Source organism: Chlamydotis macqueenii, chromosome 4 (assembly GCF_036417535.1).
Source record: "Chlamydotis macqueenii isolate bChlMac1 chromosome 4, bChlMac1.mat, whole genome shotgun sequence".
NCBI classification, from domain to species: Eukaryota; Metazoa; Chordata; class Aves; order Otidiformes; family Otididae; genus Chlamydotis; species Chlamydotis macqueenii.
In genome coordinates this window covers 77,054,024-77,072,118 of record NC_141559.1, presented here as the reverse complement: position 1 = coordinate 77,072,118, position 18,095 = coordinate 77,054,024, and the positions used below count along the sequence as shown (strand labels likewise).

The following is an 18,095-nucleotide window of genomic DNA, read 5'->3' as shown; positions in this document are numbered from 1 at the left end:
GTGAAACTGAGAGGGGAGTTACTAGAAAAGTTAATCTCAAATAATTAAATTTCAGTGCATTACTCTTTGTCCTTTGTACCTGTAGCTTATTAACTGTCTGCAGCTTTGCCTCTGTGTAGTGTTGTGTGCTTTAAGATTTGGAAGATTTTATTACATTGTAGAGAAGGAGAGGATACCTGCAATCACATAGGAGATAAAACCTTGGACACTATAATAAGTTTCTTCCTCCTCCATTTCTCCATAAGTATTTCTGTAAGGCTGGTGCTGTGTTGTGCCTTTTTCAATCCTGCTTATGCTTATTTTTAACTTACCTGCAGTTTGCATCTCGAAAGTCAGGCTGCAGCTATTACCTGTGTAAGCCAAACATTTCTTTTTGCTGAAACGAAGCGATGTGCCTTTGTAAACCCAAGATGATGTAGCTCAAGTGGCCTTTTTACTGTCTTCTGCCATCAGGTTTGGCTACAGACAGTGAAAGATGATCAGATGATAACCTGTGGTGGCTGGGGTCAGCTCAAGGACGTCTCATGGTGTGAAGCCCTGCTAGTGCCTCAGTCCATCCACCCCATCTAGACTTGGCCTGCAGGACACCCTGGGAAGTCAGGCCTGCACTGATTATCTGTATATCTCTGTTCCCCACCTAAAGACTTGCAGCAAGTCCAACTTGCTGGTTCCAGTTTGTTTGAAGGAGGTGGAGCTCTCTGTTCCTCCATGCCTTTAAAAAAATGTGTAAATTAGCAACTCTGTAGAGAACTGAGATTAGCCTTGTGCCCTGGTGAGCAGGTAGCTGCAATGTGGTTTGAAATGACTCCTTAGCGTATGTGTTGATTGAAACAGGCCATAGGCTTTGCCCAACTGAGAGCTGGGGAAGATGAATTGAAACTGGGAGTATTGAGATAGTGAAATGGGAAGTGGATGTGTCTGTTAGACAGGAACACAGAACAGTGGTGAGGGGCTGTAGGATGCAAACTCAGGAACTGGGCAGCTTTTTATTTTTCTGTTCATGGAAAAAAATGTTGTATTTTGATAAAATTATACCAGTGTGTGTTGGCTATCCCAACTACCTCAGTCTTGCAATGAATACTCAATAACCTTTAATTATTGCTAACAGTGGGACTTTCAGAAAAGAAATATAATGGAAGAGAAGGGTAGCAGCTTTCTAGACAGTTGTGAAAAGCTTCTTATGTATACATGGCTCATGAAAGAGTCTGAAAACATTGGTAGTGATAGTAAATGAATGAGCAAATAAGGTTAGTTATTAACATAGTCATGGCTCTTTTTTCGTTTGGGTTTTTTTTTTCCTTCCTTTGGCAGTATTTCTTGTGCCAAAACGGATATTTTCTTAATACTTCCAGGCACTGGAACTTGTTTTTCGTATCTTTAACAGCAGCCTGATGAATCCTAACATGCGAGAGTTCTGTTTATGCTTGTCAGCTTCCACTGGAAGTGAAACGTACTCATCTGTTCCCTCTCTTTCTCTCTCCCTTTCCTCCCCTGTCTTCCTCATGGACACAGATTTTTTTTTTTTTTTTTTTTAAATAAAGCATCTTGCCACCATTTGTATCACACTTACACAGTACTTCACTGCTATTTGAAGTCCTCCTCATGGAAAAGGATAAATGAACAAGCCTACTTTCTATTCAAGGATATTTTAAAAATCTGTGTAAAATGGATTAAGAAAGTCCCATTTTGTATTTAAACTATTGCTGGTAGCAAAATATATTATAGAGAAGAAGCCAATCAATCATAAAACAGAAACCTCACTCTCATTTTGTATACACGTAGTTATGTAGGAGCTAATGGTCACGCTTGGCTGTTCTTTATCTGATGTGTTTGTTGAAAATAGCATTTTGAAAGAAATGAACCATTCTTGATGTTCCTGAAGTCATTCAGCTTTTCTTGCTGCCATTTAAAGTTATTGTGTAAGGTCCCAGTTCAGGAAAGTTAAAAAGAATTCAGAATTCCTGAGAAGAATTCAGGCAATCTTTTAAGCATGTACTTTCTTCCATCTTTGTGTACTTAAGCGCTTTCTTGGACCAAGTGCTCAGTTACTTGTTCAAGATCTGTTTCAGAAGCCGGTATATAACTATTGCATGAATCAACTCACTTCTGTGTAAGTACTTCAGATCTGCACATCGTCCATTTGGCACATTTTGTTTAGGAAAGTGAATTATCATATTAAAACGCACAAGAATATATTGATTTTCTAGTATCATGTTATCATCAAGAGCTGGCTGTGTTAGGCAGCCACCTCTCTAATTAAATGTGGTTCTTTGTTCCATGTGCAAGTGCAGTTATCATAGCACTGACTTTAGCTTTATCTTAATATAATCCATTTCACTGCAGTTCTTTAGTTCACATTTAGTTCATGAGGACTCCGAGCTAAGAAATTGAAAGTCTGTGCAAGTGGAATGTTCTAACTGTAACATTAAATCTTCAATGTAAAATAAAATCTCAGTGTTATGTAGAAAGTGCGAACAATTTAAAGCTTTTTTCCTTGTGTTGTTAGTTTTCTTGAGCAATCCAGGGAAGGTGAACAGCTCCTCGGATAACTTTTTATACTAAACAGGAAAACAAAGTTGTAAAACATGACTGTGGAAATGGATTGAAACACGACATTTAAGTTATTGATTTAAATGCCACTTTATTCCCTTTCTCTTATGTTAGGAAAATTGAATTATCCTACCAACAAGGTAAATTTCAAGCTGAGATGCTATTTCTGGTGATGCATATGCGTATTTGTGGTTCTCCTAAGATCTGAAAAGTTTGTGAAAAATAAAAAGATATTTAGACACAGAGGAATTTTTGTATGTATAAGTATAAAGACATGTGCAGTTGTATTATCTGTGTGTATATATAATTGATGATTATGATCTTAAAATTGATGATGATATTTAATACATAAGATGAACTGAGCATGGGTACAGTTTGGGTGGAGGGAGAATTAAACAAGTCAATTTGAATCTCCATGTATAAGATGAAATGTAAATTTGTTAAAAGAATTTAGGTGATTAGATAACTGAAGTGTGAAGATATAACCCATTAGGGGTGTCATGCCAAATTAGCATTACCAGACTTTTAACGACCTCCCATTTGTATAATCCTTATTTACACTTGCACCTGATGTCTGTGGCAGAGGACACTAGCCATTCTGTGGTACCAGAGAGCCATTTCAGTTGCTAAAGAGGAATATGGGCTGAAAAAGAAACAGCGCTGGGAAAATAATTTTCATAGGGTTACTCCAGTTCTCGGCACTCTGCTTATATCCATTGCCCTTGTATGGCTAGTATTGCTAACCCCTTAAAAATTGAGGCATTATTCATTTCAAGGAAAGCTTTAGGGAGAGAGAAAATCTTGTTTCCACTTGAGATTTCCCACATTCCAGCTTTTACTGGTCAGCTGTGGGTTGCATTGGCTTAAGGCCTTAATGTGGATAAGGTAAGGGATGGAACTGCGCAGCCTCTGATGTCGTTCCTGTGCCGTATACAGAATTTGGTGCTGACACCAGGATGAGAGATTCCTTCCTGCCCTTAGTGGTCATGGCATAGCTTGCAGCTCTAAACCACTTGTGGAAGTGAATTTTTGAGAGATGTGCTTTTCCTTGTAAAAATGGAACAACTTTCAGATCTAGTTCAAAGCACCCACCTCTAGCAACTGTTGTCTGCTAATGGGTTTTCTCAATTCATAATTCTTGGCTGTGTCTCGATGCAGGTGTCCATGAACTTACTTATGCAATACTGCTTTGAGGTACTGGGAACTGCTATTGCTGTTTTACAAGTGGTGACATGAGGAAGATGTCTGACTTGGGAATATTAGCATGGAAACAGCCTACTGGTTATCAAATTTCATCCTTATCCCAAATTATATGAGAAGATGACTGTACAGTCGAGAACACAAAGCATTGTTTTTTATCTGGTTTATTCAGATTATTTCTCTTGTATTTGAGCCTTAAGCCAAAATGTTTTTAGGTCACTGGTAGTTACCTCGGTGGTTCTCATTGCATCTTAAAGCTTGCTTGGGATTTCTTTCATATCAGGATCAAAGCTGCAATTCTAAAATGCCAAGGGTCAGTTCTATCCATTTCAGAAATTCTTCCTTCTTCCCATCACAGAGTGAGGTGTGTTTGTGAGTTAGATGTCCCTACACTGCGTTTCTTAATTTGGTGGTGTCTGAGTCATGCCTTTTCTGTGTATAAAGTAGCTTCTTTTTTTCTTTTTTAATTTTATTATGAAATGTCATAGCAACATCAGAAAGAAAGCTTATACCCCAGTTGAACAAATAAGGTTTACAAAACCAGACGTTTCCCTAGTAGAGGAGTCGCCACCTGTTTTTTACACAGAATTAGGAGTGCTTCAAGCTATTCTAGTACAGCTCCTACTGAGTGTTTTAGAAATATGAATAAACTTGCTATTGCAACCTTTTATTAAAGGTGCGGGGGTTATATAGCTTTTGCATTTTCTCTGGATGTTAAAAGGCCTGTATTAGAAATAACAATAAAATACTGCAAGACTAATGCATAATTGAATTTTCAGATTTGAAGCAGTAAGTGTCATGCATTTTTTGGCATTTATTCAGAAAATGGCACTTGTTTATATTGACTAGATATACTCTAATCTGTACCTAAGCAGCAGACTTCCATGCATATTGTTTTTAAAAGTTTTATTCTCTTGACTGGCATCCATCAAGACACGCAGGGGATGCAGTAATTGAAAGCAGAAGTGCTTCGGAAATGTGGAAAATAATAGAATCATCATTACAGATTGAAAAAACAGGAAAATTCATTACTAATTTATTGGAATCTGATTCTTTTATTGGCTACACACAAGATTTTCTAAATACTTTTAAATGTTTCTGTTTGGTCAAATACTAATGTTTCATCTGTGTCACGCTGAGAACAGCAGCACTGAATGTGAAGCCTTGCGTGTTATCTAACCACACGTACTGCTGTGTAGCTTCACTGTGCTGACTCTTTCTTAACTCTGCATATCTCCTTCATTTTTGGTGTAGGAAGTAGGAAAACAGTGTTTTTAGTTACTGCATACAACAGTAATGTGCTCTTTTAATCTACATCTAAATGAAGTTTCTGTTTTGCTGTTTTGTATAACAGATTTAAAGCTAAACATGGCAAAGAGTATGAATGTAGGTGTTGATAAGGCAAAATAGAAACCACTTATTTTGACCTGTGAAGACATTATGGCTTTCATCCTGGTCTTTTTTTCCTCCACAGAAGCATCTAACAGATTTAGTTCAGACAGAATGATTGTCTGTTGATTTTACAGTTAGGTTTTCCTCTAATCTGTGGGAGTTTTTTTTAATAGTACACACGAAAATCTTCTGCAAATCATAGGGAAAAAGCACAAACCTTAAGTGTTGAGTCTACATCCCTTACTACAACACTTAAACATCTCTGAAATACTCAGTGAAAGGCTTGTTTTCAGTGCTTATTAGTCTTCTAGGAAAATACATTGTTTAGCTTTCTGTTACTAGGATTGATTAGGGTTATCCAGTGGTAGGGACATTTGAAAACTTGCTAAAAGTAATTTTGTAATAGCTTTTGAAATGGTTGGGTGTTAATCAAGTCTAGGCTTCCCAGGAAAGAGATTGATTAGCACGGCAATGATCATGCAGTAGACTTGGCTCAAGGATGACTGCATGCAAACAAGACAACACGAGTGTGGGATCAGTACAGCAGCTTCTGTTGCTCACAGGTAGCTGTATGTCATGTGTCATGTAAGGTGGGTTTATCTGGGGGTGAGATGTATGTCTGAAGAGCAGTCTGGCCAATTGCTTTCATCAGCTACAGGCCATAAAAATGTGCATCACCATGATTAAACAAATGATGACAATATTATTTGGGAATGAAGTTGCTGAGGTTCTGTTGAATTACTAAATAGACACACGTGCTGGAAATTAAAAATGATACTTAAGGTTTTTCCTTCCTTACTACAATGATTCCTCAGTTTCTCTGGGTTCTGCTTTAAAAACCTAATAGCTTTTTAGTCTGGTTTGATTTATCTGGTCTCCATACCTCAGGAACTTCCTGAGGGAATTCTCTGTGCATGTGAAGAACACGGAGAAGAGTTTTACACAGTGAAACTGCTCAGTGGAGACCACAGCAAAAACAAACCTGCAGACTTCAGAGTGTGTGAGGCACAGTTCTCAGGAACTGAATTTGAGACTTAGAATTACACTCTCTAGGCTAAATAAGGACTTGTGGGTATTACTTGACTTCTTTAAGGGGGGAAAAAATAAATCGGGTTTTGCAGCGGGAAGGACAGGCAGAATTACCCACTTACCTTTCACTGCCCTGTGAAATTTGAGTTCCTTTGTTGCAAATTTGGAAAATTTGCAATTAACACACAGTTGTATTTATCTCCCTAGACAAGAGTCTAGTATTTAGAATAAAGTTTCTATTAATATTACTGTAAGTCCTTAAAAAAAAAACTCATAGTTGTTACATGATTGAAGTAGCATGCGTTGATTTACATTAATGTATAGATAACAGATATTCAGCATTGAAGTTAGAACCTTGGTCCTGAGCTGCTGTAATCAAATGTGTTGTGTGGTCTCTATTTCTCTTAGCATATACAACATTGGAAGTATTTAATTACAAGTTTCCAAGTGAGATTGCATCAATATATTCTTATGTTTTGAATATATTTGTATATGAACAAACATGTGTTCCGTATATCTACACTTAGGACAATAATGAGTAACACTTATCTTCACTCCAAATACTGTATTATAATAACTTTGCACATTTACAAAAAAGCATGATTAGCACTTCCAGTAAAATACTTCTACATCCAGGTAGAACTATTGATTGTAGATATTTCTTCTGATGCATCCTAATCAGCCCATCGTGCAAACCTTCCTCACTCTCAGGCAAGGTCCTTCCATGTAAATAAGGTTCCCAGAAAATCTGACAGGACATGGGGTGTATTTGATTCCTACTAAAGTTCTTAGAACTTAATAATCACTGCACAGGATGCTGATAATATTCCAAGTGGTTTGCAGCAGTGGTGTACCTCATAGGAACTATGCAATGGCCAAGGGCTGCGGAATGATAAGAAGCTTAAAAGATCCAGATGTAAGGTGTAGAAAGGCTTTAATCTAAACTCTGCTTCTTTGAGTTACTCTCATTCTTAGCTATGATTGTAAAACGACAATAAATAGGGTTAATTAATGAGAATTAACATTATAACAAATGAACATATTGTGTAATTCCAGTAAGCCAAACAAAGTGTTTATGTAATGTTAATAAACTTTTCTAGTTAACTAACATAGTTATCTTTTTCCCTTTAATTTGAATTTCTAAAGCAGAATTCTAAAATTTTAGATAAATGTGAATGAGCCTAGCTGTATTCAAAGATGCTGGGGTCATCCTTTTTGGTTGTCTAAAACCTCTGTTTATATAAGACCCCTTGACAACTTTTAAAAAGTTGTGTACTTTATACAGAAATATTAGCATGTGCAGTTGTCCATGTGATAAGTTGCTTTGAGTGCATGCACAGCTTATGTGTGCTATGAGAATATTTGCTAAAGCCACCTCTGGCATTTCAGCATCCTCCCCTGGCAGCTGCAGACAGCGATTTGTTTAGTGGAGTTCAAGGGTAAGATAAGAAACTATGTCTATCTGAAATTAAAGAGGAAGTCTTCTGCCACGATAAATGGTAAGAGTTTTAATCAATGTTATCCCTATAGGAATACTTTCAAGGTTTTGTTCGTAACAGGTATTTTTTCCTAATTTTAGAGTTCTGTGTAGGTGAAGTGATACTAACAAGAAAATAACTTTTTTTTTTTTTTTTTTTGGATAGAGAGAGATTAAATTTTATCCAAATTTTAAAATACACTGAATATTCCTTTAATTTGTGATGATTTCATAAAGATCAGATATCTGTCAGGGATGACATACATGTAATTCAAATCTCCATCCCTTATAAGTAGCAGAATCTTCAGAGATAATGAAATCTTCCTACCGTGTCATCACCTATGTTAATTTTGTTCACACATGCATTTGTACTTAGAGGGCTGTAGCAGAAGTGATGCTGAAGCACCGAAGCTGTTTGGAAGCAGTGCCCCAGACATTGCCTTCAACACTCTGGTCTGCGTGTCCCTATGAAGTAAGCTTTGCAAAGTTCCTTTCATTTCGCAGTGAAGCTTATTGTGCTTCCTGAGGAAAATACATGCAGGTTTTTTTCATTGTAAGCACAGTAGAGAGTAAGTGGGGAAATATTGTAACTGACCTGGATTTTCCTAAATCTTGGAGAGTGTCTGTACTAGTATAAATCACATACATTTGGCTTGACTAAGATTCAACAAATTGGAAACAGAAATTATTATTTTTTTTCAGGAGAGTTGAAGCCCATAATACTTGTTTATATTCTATCTCCTTTTTTTTCAATTAAACTTAAGTGAATCTGAAGTAGCTAGATTTTGTCTAAATCTACACAGCTGAGGAAACCTATGCTTGCTCTTTCTCTGAATTTTCACTGAGGGGCTTTTATCTTCCCCTAATCCCACCATTTCTGTCAGGACATAATCTCTTTCTCAAATTTACATTTTAATTACAAGGCCAGCTGAACTAGCTAAAATCAATAATGTCAGCATTCAGCAGCCTAACTTCAGCTGAAACCCCAGCCTCTCTCTTTCCTTCTATCGATTTATCTTGTGAACACGGGCTACTTTATTGCTGCAGGCAAATAGGTGCCATTTGGTCAATTTAAACAAAAAAGGGGATTTGAACATTTTTATGATTCTTTCTAAAAGCTGCTATTGGAACAGTTTGAACTCAGGTGCTGTACTTGTGTTAAATAAAACACACAGAACAGCAGAATTCTTAGGAATTTTACTTTTAAAACTGCACTTAATCCCATCTACGTCTTGAAACAACACAAAGCGAGGCAAAAAAAAACCAAACCCGCCCTGATGTTTGATACTGTTCAGCCAGGGCTGTCTGCGTGGTGACTCTTGTCTTTATCTTGTTAGCAAAATCTAATTTTATAAACAAATGTTTGAAAAAATCCATAGTCAAGGTGGTGTTGCTAGTGTTGTAGTGTATTTACCTTTAGCCATTTTTCTGTTAATGGTTTAAAATAAGAAATCAATGGGAAAATATTTTGTTCTTGTAACTCTTAAGAATTCCTGTATTGATCTTTTGGATGTGATTTTTATCTATCTAAATGTCACATTGTCCGTTTATCTCTCTTGCCTTTTCTGTGTGTTACTGACTGCTTGTCTCTGCTGTTCGCGTCCTCTCCCCCTCAAACAAAATCAGCGAGGTGAATGAGCAGTCATACTTTCCATAAACATTGGAGGAAAAAATTGGAATAAAACTAGGGTTTCCTGACAGCCTTTAGTACACATGCTCATCTTCTCTCTGAAGAGGAAAAAAGGTGTTGTGAGAGACATGTACTTGCTACCTTCTGACTTTTAGACAGTTTGTAAATACTGTGCATGCAAGTGCTCTCAAAAACATTGCTTTAAAGGGTGGTTTACCAAGTACAGTCTAAGCAATTCTACGTTACTGATACAGTTGGTCACATATTTTTCTCGGCTAACCTTGCTTGTGCCAAACGGCCTGTTTGTTTGTAACGCTTTCTGTCATAAAAAGAAGTTTACTCTTCCAAATCCTGATGATTCTAAACTGTGGTTGTAACTGAATCTTTGGGGTAATTCTGCTCCACTTTGATACAAACCAGCTGAGAAGGGCTTTTTCCCTTTCTAGCCTGTGACAGGAGCTGAGATGATGTCCTATCCTGCCCCTTTCCAGTTACATAAATTCAAGATTGCTCAAATATTGCTGTTTAAAAAAATGTTTTTGTGGAGGCACCGTTATCCCTCTTGAATGGCAAATCCACAGCTTAAAGAGTGTCATGAGATAATTTATTTTGGTATTTAGCCTAGATATTTCTGTGCTTAGTTCCATCCTATTGTTTTATTATCATTTGCTTTATTGCTGGTCCTTCTGCTAATGTTGAGACCCTTTCCAATGCACAGATTAGTCCTTTAAATTATTTTTAACAATGTTCTGTAAAATCTTATTGACTTTGGAAAGGGAAGTTAGATAACAAGGTGAACATGGCTGAGAGAGTTGGGGCTGTTTAGCCTGGAGAAGGCTCCAGGGAGACCTTATAGCGGCCTTCAAGTACCTCAGGGGGGCTACAGGAAAGATGGGGAGAGACTCTTTGGCAGGGCCTGTTGTGATAGGACATGGGGTAATGGTTTTAAACTAAAAGAGGCTAGATGTAGACCAGACATAAGGAAGAAATTTTTTTACTGTGAGGGTAGTAGAACACTGGCCGAGGTTGTTCAGAGAGGTGGTGGATGCCCCATCCCTGGAAACATTCCAGGCCAGGTTGGATGAGGCTCTGAGCAACCTGATTTGGTTGGAGATGTCCCTGCTCCTTGCAGGGAGGTTGGACTAGATGACCTTTAAAGGTTCCTTCCAACTCAAACCATTCTGTGATTCTATGACCTGTGGCTGGAGTCAGGCAATGCCTTCTCTGTGGTTGTACGCCATAGGTTACCGGGAATGTGTGGTACGAATGAGTCAAGGTCAGGATGAGTTACTGATTAGCAAAACAAGAATACTTCTGGATACAGCTTCAGGGCTGACTAGAAGTGGGCAAGAGACTAAAAGTCTCAATTAAATAATGGCTAAAACATGTCAAGTAAGCTCAGTTTTTCATAAGAAGGCTGAGATAATTTGCTTAAAATTTGAGTCTTGTGAAACCATGATTTTTTTTTTGTTGATTTAGGGGTGGGGCCTTGCTTTTCAAGCACTTATAAAAAGGCTTTTTGATGGGGAAAATGTAGTCTGTTACGTTAGTGTGAGAGAGCACGTCTTTTCATTTTTAGCTGTCGTCGGCTGGAAAGTTTCTTGTTACTACTGCAGCTAATAGAGTTGCTTCTCTAGCTCAGCGGGTAGAGGGATACGCTGTCGAACCGCTCAGCCTATCTAATTGCATCGTTACAGTCCGGGCTGAGTGTCTAATCTAGCCGTAGAAAGTAATTAAGTTGCCTCACCACCGAGCTGCTGGGGCTGAACTGGTGTCTGCCTGGCAGTGGGCTTGTTCCGCAGGTGTAGCTCAGGCATTTACTGTCTCTTGAGCGTTCTCTGTGGGTACGCTCATTGCTTCTGCCAGCGCTTTGGTGTTTTTTCTTGGCAAATTGTGTGGTTTAGTGTCTGTGAAAGAAGGACGTTCTCTAGATAATTCCATTTGCGGAAGTTTAGGAATTGAAACTCAGCTATTCTCAGTGGTGCTGCACTTTAACAAATCAGGAAGGAAAAAAAGAGATACTGTGTTTTATATTCTCAGCTCTGAAGGGTCAGTATGGTAGCTGAGAGTCATCAAAGAACTTCACACACTTTGTTTTTTCACTCCGTGTGCTTCCCTGCCAGCCGTGCTGGGTGACGATGCTTCCCATTCTCGTCAGTCGTCTGTTGTGTTGAACCCCCCTCCCAGAAGTGGTTTCTCTTTGCCGTGCTGTGAGAGTTTTAGCAGGGCTTTTTGCTGAGACAACACAAAGAGTTAATCTTAGCACACAGGAGGCAATGGATGTATGCCTTTCCTTTTGCTTTCTACTGCTTTTGGATTTCTTTTGGGACTCTATGTGTCAAACACTAGTGCCAATAGTTCCTTTCTTCTATTTTACCATAATAGAACCTTGAGTACAGAAATGACACACCAGCAAGCTGAAATGATACTAGGAACTTTCATACAAAAAGCAATATGGCAGTTTAGGCAAAAATGTATTGTTAAAATCCTTCTTTCCAAGGTAAGGTAACATCATTCTTTGTCATCAGACCATGTGCCACAAATGTAAAAATAGATTTGCTCTAATTAGTTACTCAGTACGTTTCTGTCCCAAAACAAGAAAAAATTCACAGGCAGAAATACTGCTGTATCTGTGAGTGGGATGGATGTCTAATGTGAACTGAAAGCAGGAAGACATATGACCAGCAGCCTGAGCCATTTGGCCCCGCTGTGAAGCTCTGAGGCTGGGAGAAGGGAATCCCTCCTAAACATGGAATTCTTTTGCAGGGCTAGAGCCCCGGTCACCTCCAAAAGCACCAGCGGAGAAGACATCAATAGGACCAGCTCTGCTGAGGTCTCGCGCCCAGCTGAAAGAGAATGATGATGAACTTGATCCAACCTGTGCAGCTGCCACACTGAAACTTATTAGAGACAAACTGCCAAAGTTACCACCTCCATGTGCCAGGTTATCTTTGGTTTTATTCTTGTTGAAAGCTCTTGCTCTCACTTGTATTTGTTAGTCCTGAAAGCACATGGAAAAGCGCTCCTGAACTAGGCGAGCTCTTAAGGCTATCTTGGTTTCATTTTGAAGTTACAATTCTTTTACTTGTTTAAGATTTGGGATTTTGTTACTGATTGCACCAGGCTTTTAAGGAATATTTTACTACTCACTTGGTTTGGTTTTGTTTGGTGTAAATGGCATCTATGAAAATATAAACAAAAAAAAATCCTATCCCCATTTATTGGAGTAATTTTTGTTTGCAACTAAACAGAACGTATCCTGATCTAAATTAGAAAGTAGTTTCAACCATCTCTTTCTTCCTAGTGACTTATGCTGTCAGTGCTGCCTAGAGGCATGTTTTACTGATTCTAAAGATGTATTTATTGTCAATCCTATTCAAAGCTTAGTGAAACCCCATCCTTGTCTAGCATTTATCTGTGATTTGGGGACAAGACTGGGGAATCTACTTAGTGGCATATTCCTGAAAAGACACTTCTACATTGGCCAGGAAGCACCCAAAACTAGCAAACTGGAATGTAATGTCAGAAAGGGGTTTACTTCATTAGAACTCCGGAGTTTGGACTATTCAGGAGTATATTTTAACTTTTAATCTGTAAAAATTTAATGCTTCAGTAAGGTGACTAAGACCATTTGAAGCTCTTTTAGTGAATACGCAAGGTTACCATAGAAGTACTCTGGTTTTTGAGGACTAAGAAATTCTGTAGTTGCCTGATGAGTATTATAAGTCTGCAAGATGGAATTTTGTCAACAAAAACAAAGACTTGGCAATCTATGTGCCAAGACAATCCTGTAAAGGTAGTTGTAGTCCTAGACCTAAGATAATATTAGCATTGGTGTGAAAATCTAATGAAAAAAAAGAGATTGTTGTGATCATTGCTGTTGTGTATTGACTTTTCATCAATTTTCCCCAGTGACTCTGCAACTACTGAGCCAGCAGCCTTGGGAGAGCCTGACAGCAAGAGAAAAAAACTGGAAGAAGAAAGAGCTAAAGCTCCCCTCATGCCTTTTGGATTAGATCTTCACTACTGGGGACAGGATCAGCCAAGTGCTGGGAAGATTCTCAAGTAATGCTCTTTTTCTTTTAAGAAAAATTAAACAAATACATAGATTTACTTGTACTCAGAGGTCATGCAGCGGGGTGACTGCTATTTCCTTTGATAATTACTTTTCTTCTTTCCCCTGTGTGGTAGGACCTATAAACAAAATCAGAAATTCTACCTTAAAATGTTATTTATTTTGAGAAGATGTGATACTAATTAAATATCCTTTGATGCTTCAAAGCACTTTTTTTTTCCTGCTCTTTTCATGTTTGTGTATTATTTGCAGCATGGCATCACTTACTCCAATTTAAATTGGTACCTCATTATGCAAAGTACTGTGCAAGTGCACGATACAGTCACTCTGCTGGGGACTTTACAGTCCAAATAAATAGCTGGTGAGGTAGGAGAAAGGCTGGGGAAGGCATCTGGGGTATTTTTCCTGACTTTACAGATTGGTAACTAAGGAAATTGACATGCTTGTTGAGTCACACAAGAAATAGATGGCAGTTACAGGATTTGAATTTGGATATCTCACGTTCCGTTCTTGTCTCGGGAGATTTGGTGTTTCTTGAACATGAAGCATTGCTGGCCTGGGGAGAGCTTCAGCAATGCTGGGGAGAAGAGATGGTAGGTATGCATCAGAACTTGATTCTAGCAGTCAGTTTTTAAAACCTCTTTTTAGCACGAGTATTTTTGTATGAAAGTTGGGATGCAAAGTCCTCCCTCTGTGTATAAATTTCATTTACGTCCACCAGAGCTTCAGTATCAGTGTGTACCATACCTGGCTTGGAAAAGACAAAAACCATTGACTGACTGGCTGTAAATCAAACTCATATATTCTCGGCAGTATTACTTTAATTTAGTTTGTTTTCTTGTGAGAACAAACCAACCAAAAAAAAAAAAAAAACCCCAACCCATAATTGCAGTGTGAAGACAGTGTTTGCAGCAAGAAACAACAGGGAAGTGTTGCCCCTGTACCTGATTGCATAAAATGCTGAATATGTTTTAAATTATTGAAAGCCAGTGAAATTTGATGCATAATAGTGCTTTAACACCGTCACTCCAAGCTTTGGATTCTGTGTGGTGTGGTGTAAGCTTTTCAAAGCCTATAAAATGGTTAAGATTTTCAGCAGGACTTTAAGAAGCATTTGTCTGTGGTGATGCCAAAAAGGTAGTAAGGCTTTATTTTACATTGCAAATGAGTTATTCAAGTCATAAGTGAAATCAGAAGCATATTTCACTGCCTGTCTCCCTTGTGCTGTACTGTTTTATTTTTATGCTTTTCAATAAAATAGAGGGCACACTTCTGAACCTTATAGTCTATAACTACAGATGTGCCAATCTAACTAAAGATAATTTAAGTAACTCTGCACACACAATACCATTGACCCCTGGGTATAAAATATATTTATTGAAAAATGCAGGTAGTCGTTGGCCAGCTCCTTTAACTTTTTCTGTATGCACATATACTGTCTCTATAAGATGCCCAGGGAAATAAAGCAAACCCAAAAACCAGACAACGCATATGGAATGTGAATTTTTAAAATCTGAAGTGGAAAAGTCTTTCCTCTTCACCTATTTAACACTACACTTAATTTATCATAAATGTTGTAATTAAGTAAGATTTTGATAGCGAGAACGAGCTACCAGGAAGATGATTTCCCAAAGAAGTTTTGTTTATCTGGTAAATGGTGAACCGTCACCTTCTCTAGAAGGTGACAGTAACTGTGGGCTGTATAAAAACTGTGGTCTGAACTGTTTTCCTCACTTCTACCTTCGCTCACACAACTCATTAAGCTGGTTTTAAGAACTCTTAAAATGAGTTTGTGGTGTATGCCATGCAGTGTGGTACTGTGTAGAGACTACTATGCCAGCTTAACCAACTATTGTGGATAGCATGGGCCTTCCAAACTCATCCGCCCTCCTCCTTGAATTAAATTAGCTTACTCTTAGGATCAGAGTAAATTAGCTGGTGCAGCACTTCTTGTGACTGTGACTGGGACATTTGAATTAGCTCGTTTAGCACTTGCTCCAGGATCTCTGTATGCATCATACTGGTTTTAGAATTTATATTTACTCAAGCCTTTGATAGGCTTCCCATCGTCTTAGAAACTAAGTTGATATAAATTTGTTGAAAGAGTGAGACATTTCTCCAGGAGCTGGACTTTCTTTTAGATTTCAGTTAACAATTACCTGTCTTTTATTTCTCCTAATGTAGAGCTATGTATTTTCCATTAAAGCCTCTGTTGTTTGTCTAGGTCAGTAATACTTCCCATGAGTGTGTGAGGTGTTGATCTTCTAGTTATTTATCTGTTCCCCTTTTGATCCCTCTTAGAAAAAAAGTTTTATTTGTCACATTCATCATTTTTTTTCAAACAAAGATCTCATGTTCTGCTTTTTTTAAAGTGTTTTTTTTATAATTACAACAGCAGAAAATCAGAAAACTGGGATATAGCACTGTTTTGTTCTTTTTCTCACCTACTTGTAAGTCATGCTGGGAGATAATAATTTATATACTTGTAGTAAACAGTAATATTTAATAATATCTATGTAGGAATCGGGCTATTTTAAGTCTAGTTCCCAAATACTGATCAATGATATATAGAATAAAACATAATTTTCATTTCCTTGAGATTTATTTGATGCAGATTTTTTGGGGGGTGGAAGTCAAAATATTAAATAGAACTTTATCCTAATTGGAATGGTTGGCTTGCATAACTTTAAACGCTTCTTTATTCTCATGTAACTGTAATTTGACGATTTAGAGGGGGAGGGGAGTTCAGACCACCAAAGGACATGAGGATTTTACTAAAAGATTTTGTAAGATTACTTTGCATATAGGAATCCTGCATGGTGTCTTTTTAGGAATGCTTTCTCCTCCTTATATCTGTAAGGTTAGTAACAGAGTTAGCAGTCAGTCTTGTTTTCAGGCTTGTATTAAAACTAAGCAAATAAGAAATTTCTTTCATTCTTTTATTTACTGTCTATTGTGCACCTTGCCACATAATTTCTGAAGCTGAAATACTGTACCATTCAAATGTTTGACTAAAGTCATATTGGTATATTATAAAGATTCTTAGAGCTTTTTTGTTTAGGCTATAGCAGAATTATGTGATTGAAAACTTTTTAAAAAAAAACAAAAATTGTGCCAACATATGACTATGTTTAATGCTGAATTGGCCTCCACTGTAACTCTTTTGCCTTTATCCCCTAACTTACCAGAAGAAAGTTATTTGTACTGTATGTCAGGTTAGAATTTTTCTAGCACTGGCAAGGTATATTTGATGAAGAAATTATTGGATAGCATGCATCTCTTTTACAAGGATTTTACTTGTTGAACATTTTTCTGATGATTCAGCAAATCATAGAATGGCTTCAAAATTGTTTAATCCCTTTTTTAACCTACTTGTAATTTCTTTACATAGTTTCAAATCGTCAACTATTGCAGTAAAACCAGCAGCTGTATATATTGTAGGTTGCTAAGGTTTTATAACTTCCTCCACTTTTTTTTTTTTCCCCCCTTGTCGTCTGCTAAAAATTTGCTTAGATTAAATTCATCAAGACTCTTCAGGCCCACTAAAGTAATTCTTTAAGTATTGACTATGTGCTTTGCTGAGCTGGAATTGTTGTGATTAGTGAAGCCAGTGTTCACATACATTTGGCTCTGCAGTCTACAGAAGGGAAAGTTTCAGAAGCAGGAATGACACCCAATTATATTAATGAGTGAGAGGAGTTGGATATGGATAGAGAAAATCCTCTCAGATCAGTCTGGGACTGATTTGGTGGAAGAGCTATGTGGAAGAGAGGGATGGTGAAGTGTACTTTATGAATGTTAAGCCCTTATTGAGACATCTGTAATCTAGATATCTCCATTTTGCTTGTAGTAAGCAGCAGACATACAGGCTAATTTTTTTTTTCTTTTTTTTTCTTCTGCTTAGTTTAGCTGTATTGTTTCTCTTTAACTTCTATTTCCTTAAATTTGGGATGGGATTGTTGTTTAACATCAGATGTTTTAAAGTTAGGTATCTAAGCTTAAACTGGTCACCGTAATTTCTTTTAATGATTAGAAGAAACAAACATTTACCATCAGATGGACAGTTACAGCATCCTAAGATTAGCATCTAAAATGAGTCAGGTAATTACTCTCTGGGGTTGCTCATTTCTTATTATAGACTATTGGCAGCCCAGGGTGGCTAAAATGAAATTATATGAATATTCTGTTGAGAAAACTTGAAAATTCTGCATCACTAAAGGGTCCTTACCCCCCTTCTCTCCCACAACCCATGTCCACTGCCATGGTACTAATCTTCTTTACACCAGATTAACAAATATTTACCTATATGTATCTGTAAATGTAGGTAAGATCTCTAATTTTAAAGTAGATTGTCAATGGATTAGCTGAATTTCCTAGAGGAACACCCCATAAGTTTCTCAGCCTTACGGACACTATAGGAGAAGCTGGAAGAAAGAATCTCTGTGAGGCTCAGCTGATTGTTTGCTCTCTTCCTTGGTCCACGTATATCGCAACGCACTCTGATTGCAGCTCCTACTTCTCCACTGCTACAGGCGTACAGCTACCAGGAATAAGATCAGACAAGTCAAAATCAAACTATTTCCTCTCTGATCTATCTTCTGTGTCTAGTCATAGAAGTATTTTGTTATGAAGAACGTTAACTACAGAATTACAGAGTTATTCACTGAAACTGGATATTGGATAACTGACTCTGAATGTTGGATCATGAACCAGAGCTAAGATTTGCAATAGGTTAGCAGGTT

General features: G+C 37.6%; 1 protein-coding gene across 2 annotated transcripts in view; it reads left to right on the top strand.

Annotated features, from left to right (window-relative positions):
• The window catches only part of UVSSA (UV stimulated scaffold protein A), a 54,986-nt gene that overhangs the window by 24,640 nt on the left and 12,251 nt on the right, over positions 1-18,095 (top strand). For both annotated transcript variants that reach the window (XM_086746472.1, XM_086746474.1), the window contains exons 8-9: positions 12,045-12,222; positions 13,191-13,343. In XM_086746472.1, the coding sequence (XP_086602598.1) occupies positions 12,045-12,222; positions 13,191-13,343 (331 nt within the window). The remainder of the gene's footprint in view (positions 1-12,044; positions 12,223-13,190; positions 13,344-18,095) is intronic.